Consider the following 9874-nt stretch of genomic DNA (forward strand, 5'->3'; position numbering starts at 1 on the left):
CACAGAGGTGGCCAGACATTTACAATGCTAACCAGCAAATATACATTTTCTTCTGTCATCCATGGACAGGGTTAGAGATGTGTTAAACATATAGTTCAAGGGTCTATTGAACAATCAACCACAGAATGTGATTGTTATGCTTTTAAAATGTTAATGTTACCTATATACATAAATACACAGATTTACGACTGTCCTACATAAAGTGTTCGATTTTTTTTATATAAATATGCGTTTACAAAGGTGAAATATAATTCTGGCCAGCTTCCACATATCCAGCATGCACACACACAACACTAATTTCTCTAAATTACTGAATTCTGTAAAATAATGGGCAAAGTTTCTTTCACTCTGAATGCCCCTGTTACCTAGCAGTAAATAGGTACCTGGGAGTTAGTCAGCTGTCACGGGCTGCTTCCTGGGGGTGGAGGCCTGGTCGAGGACCGGGCCGCGGGGACACTAAAGCCCCGAAATCATCTCAAGATAACCTCAAGAATTCATTATGCGTTACTATGAGACAAAGGCGCCAGTCATCTTGTGCCCCTAGACCGCTAATTCCCAAGGGATGCCCCGTGGTCCCTGAGTCAGGTCCGTGGTCCCTGAGTCAGGTCAACTACACTGTGACTCAAATTACTCACACTCCCATGTCTGAGAGAGAACATACTGGATAATTCCTACAACAACCTAGTTTGTTACACTGTTTCGGGAATCGAACCCGGGCCACAGAATTACGAGTCCAGAATTATGAGAATTACGCAATCGACTCAGCTACCAGACCCCAGTGTGAGTGTGTGTTAGAGAGAACTATATGTAGTAGACATAGTAAAGGGAAAATATATTGGTTAGAAAGGCGGGGTCCAAGAGCTCGATTCTGCAGACACAAATAGTAGATACACAGAGCGTGGCACAGCCAGGTAACCCATTTAATAATACAATATAAAACATTATATAACCAAATAACAGTGATATAGAGCATATCTATGTTATATATCCTTCCATATAAGACTCTTTAACATACTTATAACTAGTATACCAAACTATCCTCACTTGACAACGTCCAGAATGCGGTGGTTTGGCCTAACCAAAGCATAGGAACACATTGCTCATTAGTTCAAGGGTATAGTCAATTTTGCGGTGCTTCAAATTTCAGTATTGCACCGGGATTTTGACGTTGTGGTCGGTAAGGTCAATGTTGAGGGGCCTTAAGTGGGAGGACAGGTTGGGTGTCCGAGGCTTGGTGTCTGAACATAAGCTGAAGGGTGGATTGACTGGGCACGCTTCCACTCCGTGAAGATGTGTCCTCATGATACTCTTGAACTCGAGATGCGCTTGTACTCATGATGCTCTTTATACAGTACTCAAGATGTACTTGCACTCGAAATATTCTTGAACTCAAGATACCATTGTACTAGATGCGCTTGTATTCAAGATTCTCTTATTCAAGCATTTTGAATATAAGATATATATTCTTATATATATTCACTACTATAATATTCACTCCTATACTCGTATATTATTCGCATATATTGTACTCAAGATGCGTCTCGACTTAAGGGAGTCATGTACTCACTCAGTTTGTACTCAAAACGCACTTGGAATTAAGTGTGAATTGTTCTCGAGCTGTGGTAGTGTGTTTTTAAGGCATGTTTGTCACATGTATGTATACTTTCATTTATTTATACATATGTATATGCAAAACAAAAACCAATTTCTCACTCGATAGTGTATAATGTATGTATAAGATGAATAAAAAGGAACACATACTGAAAGCTCTCAGCCAGCTAACAGGAGACAGCAGTCGTCTGCTCCTGTACCCACCTAATATCAGTGACAGGAGTCACTGAAGGAAAGAACGAAGGAGGAACAGAGAGAGAGAGAGACAGAGACTGACAAGACATGCACAGAAAGAGTGAGAAAATGACAGACAAGAAAATACGTTGACGAGTCCTTAACAATAGAACATTAGACGTCTAGGAATCCAAAAGGAAGACACGTCAAGTGACGAGTGACGACACGTCAAGTGACGAGTGACGAGTGAAGACACGTCAAGTGACGAGTGACGACACGTCAAGTGACGAGTCGTCATCAACATTGGAACACAAAAGGTGGCGAATATTACACTGTAAATGTTAGGCGGGTGACCCGGGTGAGAGACGACACCGCCCCCTGCACCACCACCACCTCACTACTCCACCTCATAAAACACAGTATTGCTGTGTATATCAGATTTTACCCACCGTAACGCAGCGAGTTGAACCAGACGCTTCCCCCCCTCCCTCCCTCCCTACCATCACGTGGGGGGGGGGGGGGGGTGGCTGAGTCAGCCATCACCACCCTGTATCACACACACACACACACACACACATTATTTACGGGGCCGGTGGGTGACTGGATAGCACACTGGACTCTGTGGCGCGGGTTCGATTCCCGCACTAGGCAGAAACAAATGTGCAAAGTTTCTTTCACCCTGATGACTCTGTTACCTAGCAGTAAATAGGTACCTCGGAGTTAGTCAGCTGCCACGGGCTGCTTCTTGGGAGGTGTGTGTGTGGTGTGGAAAAATAAATAAAAAATAAAGTAGTTAGTAAACAGTTGAGAGGCGGGCCGAAAGAGCAAAGCTCAACCCCCGCAAACACAACTAGGTGAATACACACACACACGCACGCACACAAACATCATTTGGGAGATGAAATTCTTCAAGAATCAGAGAGAGAGAAAGACCTGGGGGTTGATATCTCGCCAGACCTGTCCCCTGAAGCTCGAATCAAGAGGATAACATCAGCAGCATATGCCAGGTTGGCTAACATAAGAACGGCCTTTAGAAACTTGTGTAAGGAATCTTTCAGAACTTTGTATACCACATATGTCAGACCAATCCTGGAGTATGCAGCCCCAGCATGGAGTCCATATCTAGTCAAGCATAAGACTAAACTGGAAAAGGTTCAAAGGTTTGCCACCAGACTAGTACCCGAGCTGAGAGGTATGAGCTACGAGGAGAGACTACGGGAATTAAACCTCACTTCGCTGGAAGACAGAAGAGTTAGGGGGGACATGATCACCACGTACAAGATTCTCAGAGGAATTGACAGAGAGTGCTGGGAACACGGGACACCACGAGCGTAGCTCTCATCCTGTAACTACACTTAGGTAACTACACAGGAGCAGATGATGCAAAAATAATGAGAAATGTAAAAATAGAGGAGAACTGCAGAATGTTACAAAATTACCTTAACAAATTCCACGAGTGCACAAACAAATGGTTGCTGGAGTTCAATCCTAAAAAGTGTAAAGTGATGAAGATGGGGAAGGAAGATAGAAGACCAGAAGTTGTCAACACCATTAATGGAAGGCAATTGCAGGAATCTGAGAGAGAAAGAGATTTGGGAATGGTTATAATTCCATCCATAAGACCAGAGACACACACAGGCAGAGTAACATCAGCGGCATATGGGACGCTGGCAAACATTACAACTTCCTTTAGAAACCAAAATGAGGACGCGTTCAAAGCAGTCTACACAGCTTTCATTAGACCAGTACTGGAGTATGTGGCACCTGCTTGGAATCCACACCTTATGAAACATAAAACAACAATTTAGAAACTGCAGTTTGCAACTAGATTAGTGCCAGAGCTTAGAGGGTTAAGTTATAAGGCTAGGCTGAAGGAACTGGATCTCACAACCTTGGAGGACAGAAGAAATAGAGGAGATATGATAACAACGTACAAAATACTGAGAAAAGGCAAGGTGAGCAAAGACAGTCTTTAAGGTGAAGAAAGTAAGACAAGTGGATACAAGTGGACGCTGGACCCGCAAATGAGAGGAAGAAATGTAAAGAAATACTCGCACCAATATTCCTGTCAATCACTGGCCCGTCACTGGTCGATATGTCATGGGAAAGATCCGGGAGACTAATCGATTTGAGATGTAATCCTTATATTAACGAGGCGCGTCGTTAGCCAGATGCCTCGTTGATCACACGCTTAGTTGATAAGACAATTCATTGATTAAATGCCTCGTTAATCAAGATGCTTCACTAAGAAGACGTCTTATTCAACAGACTCTTCGTTAACCATATTCTTAGTTGATAAGTCCTTTCGTTAATCAGGCCGCTCGTTGATTAGACCCCTCGTTGATTAGACCCCTCGTTAATCAGACCCCTCGTTAATCAGACCCCTCGTTAATCAGACCCCTCGTTAATCAGATCCCTCGTTAATCAGATCCCTCGTTAATCAGACCTCTCGTTAATCAGACCCCCCGTTAATGAGACCCACTTCGTTAATGAGACCGTCGTGGGCCAAGCACCTACATTCAGAAGCCAACATATTGTCCCAGTAAGCTAACTTATCAAGAGATTGTCCTTACTAAAAACGTTATTAATGTTAATTAAAGTGTGCTTGGAGCCGGGCGCAGAGCTGGAGGTATTCATCAGGGGAGCAGCTCCCCCACGCTCAGGTCTCCAGGTATTCATCAAGGGAGCGGCTCCCCCACACTGAGGTCTCCAGGTATTCATCAAGGGAGCAGCTCCCCCACACTCAGGTCTCCAGGTATTCATCAAGGGAGCAGCTCCCCCACACTGAGGTCTCCAGGTATTCATCAAGGGAGCGGCTCCCCCACACTCAGGTCTCCAGGTATTCATCAAGGGAGCAGCTCCCCCACACTGAGGTCTCCAGGTATTCATCAAGGGAGCAGCTCCCCCACACTGAGGTCTCCAGGTATTCATCAAGGGAGCAGCTCCCCCACACTGAGGTCTCCAGGTATTCATCAAGGGAGCAGCTCCCCCACACTCAGGTCTCCAGGTATTCATCAAGGGAGCAGCTCCCCCACACTCAGGTCTCCAGGTATTCATCAAGGGAGCGGCTCCCCCACACTCAGGTCTCCAGGTATTCATCAAGGGAGCGGCTCCCCCACACTGAGGTCTCCAGGTATTCATCAAGGGAGCGGCTCCCCCATACTGAGGTCTCCAGGTATTCATCAAGGGAGCAGCTCCCCCACACTGAGGTCTCCAGGTATTCATCAAGGGAGCAGCTCCCCCACACTGAGGTCTCCAGGTATTCATCAAGGGAGCAGCTCCCCCACACTCAGGTCTCCAGGTATTCATCAAGGGAGCGGCTCCCCCACACTCAGGTCTCCAGGTATTCATCAAGGGAGCGGCTCCCCCACACTCAGGTCTCCAGGTATTCATCAAGGGAGCGGCTCCCCCACACTCAGGTCTCCAGGTATTCATCAAGGGAGCAGCTCCCCCACACTGAGGTCTCCAGGTATTCATCAAGGGAGCAGCTCCCCCACACTGAGGTCTCCAGGTATTCATCAAGGGAGCTGCTCCCCCACGCTCAGGTCTCCAGGTATTCATCAAGGGAGCAGCTCCCCCACACTGAGGTCTCCAGGTATTCATCAAGGGAGCAGCTCCCCCACACTGAGGTCTCCAGGTATTCATCAAGGGAGCTGCTCCCCCACGCTCAGGTCTCCAGGTATTCATCAAGGGAGCAGCTCCCCCACACTGAGGTCTCCAGGTATTCATCAAGGGAGCAGCTCCCCCACACTGAGGTCTCCAGGTATTCATCAAGGGAGCGGCTCCCCCACACTGACGTCTCCAGGTATTCATCAAGGGAGCAGCTCCCCCACACTAAGGTCTCCAGGTATTCATCAAGGGAGCAGCTCCCCCACATTGAGGTCTCCAGGTATTCATCAAGGGAGCAGCTCCCCTACACTGAGGTCTCCAGGTATTCATCAAGGGAGCAGCTCCCCCACACTAAGGTCTCCAGGTATTCATCAAGGGAGCAGCTCCCCCACACTGAGGTCTCCAGGTATTCATCAAGGGAGCAGCTCCCCCACACTAAGGTCTCCAGGTATTCATGAAGGGAGCAGCTCCCCTACACTGAGGTCTCCAGGTATTCATCAAGGGAGCAGCTCCCCCACACTGAGGTCTCCAGGTATTCATCAAGGGAGCGGCTCCCCCACACTGAGGTCTCCAGGTATTCATCAAGGGAGCAGCTCCCCCACACTGAGGTCTCCAGGTATTCATCAAGGGAGCAGCTCCCCCACACTGAGGTCTCCAGGTATTCATCAAGGGAGCAGCTCCCCCACACTGAGGTCTCCAGGTATTCATCAAGGGAGCAGCTCCCCCACACTGAGGTCTCCAGGTATTCATCAAGGGAGCAGCTCCCCCAAACTGAGGTCTCCAGGTATTCATCAAGGGAGCAGCTCCCCCACACTGAGGTCTCCAGGTATTCATCAAGGGAGCAGCTCCCCCACACTGAGGTCTCCAGGTATTCATCAAGGGAGCAGCTCCCCCACACTGAGGTCTCCAGGTATTCATCAAGGGAGCAGCTCCCCCACACTGACGTCTCCAGGTATTCATCAAGGGAGCAGCTCCCCCACACTGACGTCTCCAGGTAATTACTAGTCTGGGTTTACCTTCTCTAGACAACATTTCGCTGGAATTTAATTTCGATGAAGAAGTGTGTAATCAACAGAAACGTGAATGTTAATGAGCGTAAATGAGTAGAATAACAGAGAAGGAGAGAGAGAGAGGGAGAGAGAGAGGGAGAGAGAGAGAGGGAGAGAGAGAGAGAGGGAGAGAGAGAGAGACAGAGACAGAGTGAGATGTTGATGTATTTCAACCTGACCTTTTAACCCAAACAGCTCCACCAACTTAGAGGACCTCCATTTATATAGACAAGTAAAAGAAAAGGACAAAAATCAGTGGCAACAAAGATCATGTAATTCCCGTTTTCTTTGTCAAGTGGGAGGGCGCTGGAGGGATAACTCGAGTAAAGACAACTTGCACTATTCCCTGGCGGAGGGTACATAATAATGTCTCCTCTCTCCTATACAAAGTCACACACACAAAACGCATTTATATATGCGAGTAAAAATTGGCAGCACCCAAATTGGAGGGATTAGAGCCGGGCCCCTGGCATTTGCAATGCTAATTTGGCCAGCCACTCAGGATCTGCCAATTTGTCATTGCGACTTTTCAAGTGTTTCGGAGACTTCACACATACGCCACTACTTACGGAACCTGTGCATCTTTCTTCAATCATGGCGGCTTTGTTTACATATATTAAAGAGTTTAAGAGCTCCGAGGCACAATAGGTTGTTTATAACAATAACTTTCACACTAGAACAAGTCAGGCTCCCTTGACCACCTTCACACACAAGAACATGTTATTGTTCTTGATAACATGTTATTGTTCTTGTTAACATGTTATTGTTCATGATAACATGTTATTGTTCTTGATAACATGTTATTGTTCTTGATAACATGTTATTATTTATAACATATTATTGTTCTTCATATCATATTAGAGAACAGTGTTTTAGAAAATGTTATAGAATACGTTATGATAGAAAACATTATATTAAAAACGTTATTTTAGAACACCATGTTCTCGAGAACATAACATTCGTGAACGTCTTAGCAGCGAACCTTATACCGAGTGCTATTATAGGTACCACGTTTGAAAACATTATATTAGAGAGATTATCCATGAGAGTATATTAGTGAACGTTATATTATTGAGAACAGCTAGAACACGAGACAACTACAATGGAGAACACAAGAGGAGAGAGATGCAGCATCTCATCTGATGGTCCCCATCAGGGACCTCTTGGCTTGTTGAAACATTGAGACTACGTTCCTGTCCCTCCTGCTTGATAACTGGTTGATGGGGTTCTGGGAGTTGTTCTACTCCCCAAGCCCGGCCCGAGGCCAGGCTTGACTTGTGGGAGTTTGGTCCACCAGGCTGTTGCTTGGAGCGGCCCGCAGGCCCACATATACCTGCTTGATGGGGTTCTGGGAGTTCTTCTACTCCCCCAAGCCCGGCCCGAGGCCAGGCTTGACTTGTGAGAGTTTGGTCCACCAGGCTGTTGCTTGGAGCAGCCCGCAGGCCCACATACCCACCACAGCCCGGTTGATCCGGCACTCCTTGGAGGAATAAATCTAGTTTCCTCTTGAAGATGTCCACGGTTGTTCCGGCAATATTTCTTATGCTCGCTGGGAGGACGTTGAACAACCGCGGACCTCTGATGTTTATACAGTGTTCTCTGATTGTGCCTATGGCACCTCTGCTCTTCACTGGTTCTATTCTGCATTTTCTTCCATATCGTTCACTCCAGTACGTTGTTATTTTACTGTGTAGATTTGGTACTTGGCCCTCCAGTATCTTCCATGTGTATATTATTTGATATCTCTCTCGTCTTCTTTCTAGTGAGTACATTTGGAGGGCTTTGAGACGATCCCAATAATTTAGGTGCTTTATTGCGTCTATGCGTGCCGTATATGTTCTCTGTATTCCCTCTATTTCAGCAATCTCTCCTGCTCTGAAGGGGGAAGTGAGTACTGAGCAGTACTCAAGACGGGACAACACAAGTGACTTGAAGAGTACAGCCATTGTGATGGGATCCCTGGATTTGAAAGTTCTCGTAATCCATCCGATCATTTTTCTGGCTGTCGCAATATTTGCTTGGTTATGTTCCCTAAACGTTAGGTCGTCAGACATTATTATTCCCAAATCCTTTACATGCTGTTTTCCTACTATGGGTACATTTGATTGTGTTTTGTACTCTGTATTATGTTTAAGGTCCTCATTTTTACCGTACCTGAGTACCTGGAATTTATCACTGTTAGACATCATGTTATTTTCTGATGCCCAGTCGAAAACTTTATTAATATCAGCTTGAAGTTTTTCAATGTCTTCAGCCGAGGTAATTTTCATACTGATTTTTGTGTCATCTGCAAAGGATGATACGAAGCTGTGATTTGTATTTTTGTCTATATCTGATATGAGAATAAGGGAAAGCAGCGGTGCAAGGACTGTACCCTCCTGTCAACACCTCCAGCGGTGTTGACAGGTTGTCAGTATTTTATTCCCACTGGCACCCTGCCTGGCACTCTCTAGCACCGCTGGCACCCTGCCTGGCACTCTCTAGCACCGCTGGCACCCTGCCTGGCACTCTCTAGCACCGCTGGCACCCTGCCTGCTTGCCTATCACTAAAGGCGTCCTAGATATCATCCTTGACCCATCAGTAAAGGTGTCCTAGATATCATCCTTGACCCATCAGTAAAGGCGTCCTAGATATCATCCTTGACCCATCAGTAAAGGTGTCCTAGATATCATCCTTGACCCATCAGTAAAGGCGTCCTAGATATCATCCTTGACCCATCAGTAAAGGCGTCCATATCATCCTTGACCCATCAGTAAAGGTGTCCTAGATATCATCCTTGACCCATCAGTAAAGGTGTCCTAGATATCATCCTTGACCCATCAGTAAAGGCGTCCTAGATATCATCCTTGACCCATCAGTAAAGGCGTCCTAGATATCATCCTTGACCCATCAGTAAAGGCGTACATATCATCCTTGACCCATCAGTAAAGGCGTCCTAGATATCATCCTTGACCCATCAGCAAAGGCGTAAGCATCATCTCACTCATATAAATCTTAGCATAAACTCCAACTTACTTTTATTAACAGCACAAGTCACCAATTCCTTACAATCTGATAAACTTTATGTAAATTATGCAAATTAAGCTGCACTGTAAATTTCAAGTTCCATGAATATATAATGAGCTCCAGTACATCCCGTATAATTTTCACCTTACTTAAAAGGTAGATTTATTGGATTTGTTGACATAGTTTGAGTCAAAGCTAACTCAAACTTGAGCTAAAGTTTGAGCTCTCTGTACTAATCATTCAGTAAAGTTTATTTATAGTTTATTGGAGAATACTACTAAAATTTTAATTGTTTTGGCGGGAACCGTCGACACTCTTGCGAGTGGTGGCGGCTGTTGGTTGGTGGATAATGCCGTCGGGGTTGAGAATAAAGTCTTCGGGGTTGAGGATAAGTCTTCGGGATTGAGGATAAGTCTTCTGGGTT

The 9874-nt window shown here is 45.9% G+C and overlaps 1 protein-coding gene across 1 annotated transcript; it reads left to right on the forward strand.

Moving 5' to 3' along the window:
• The first annotated feature begins 3209 nt into the window (after positions 1-3209).
• On the forward strand, positions 3210-9527 carry LOC123771990 (putative per-hexamer repeat protein 5). The gene is made up of 3 exons (XM_069337561.1): positions 3210-3346; positions 4386-6388; positions 9472-9527. Exons 1-3 carry the CDS (start codon positions 3210-3212, stop codon positions 9525-9527), a joined length of 2196 nt encoding a protein of 731 aa, XP_069193662.1.
• Positions 9528-9874: the final 347 nt, after the last annotated feature.

The sequence above is a fragment of the Procambarus clarkii genome, chromosome 38 (assembly GCF_040958095.1).
Source record: "Procambarus clarkii isolate CNS0578487 chromosome 38, FALCON_Pclarkii_2.0, whole genome shotgun sequence".
In the NCBI taxonomy this organism is placed as follows: domain Eukaryota; kingdom Metazoa; phylum Arthropoda; class Malacostraca; order Decapoda; family Cambaridae; genus Procambarus; species Procambarus clarkii.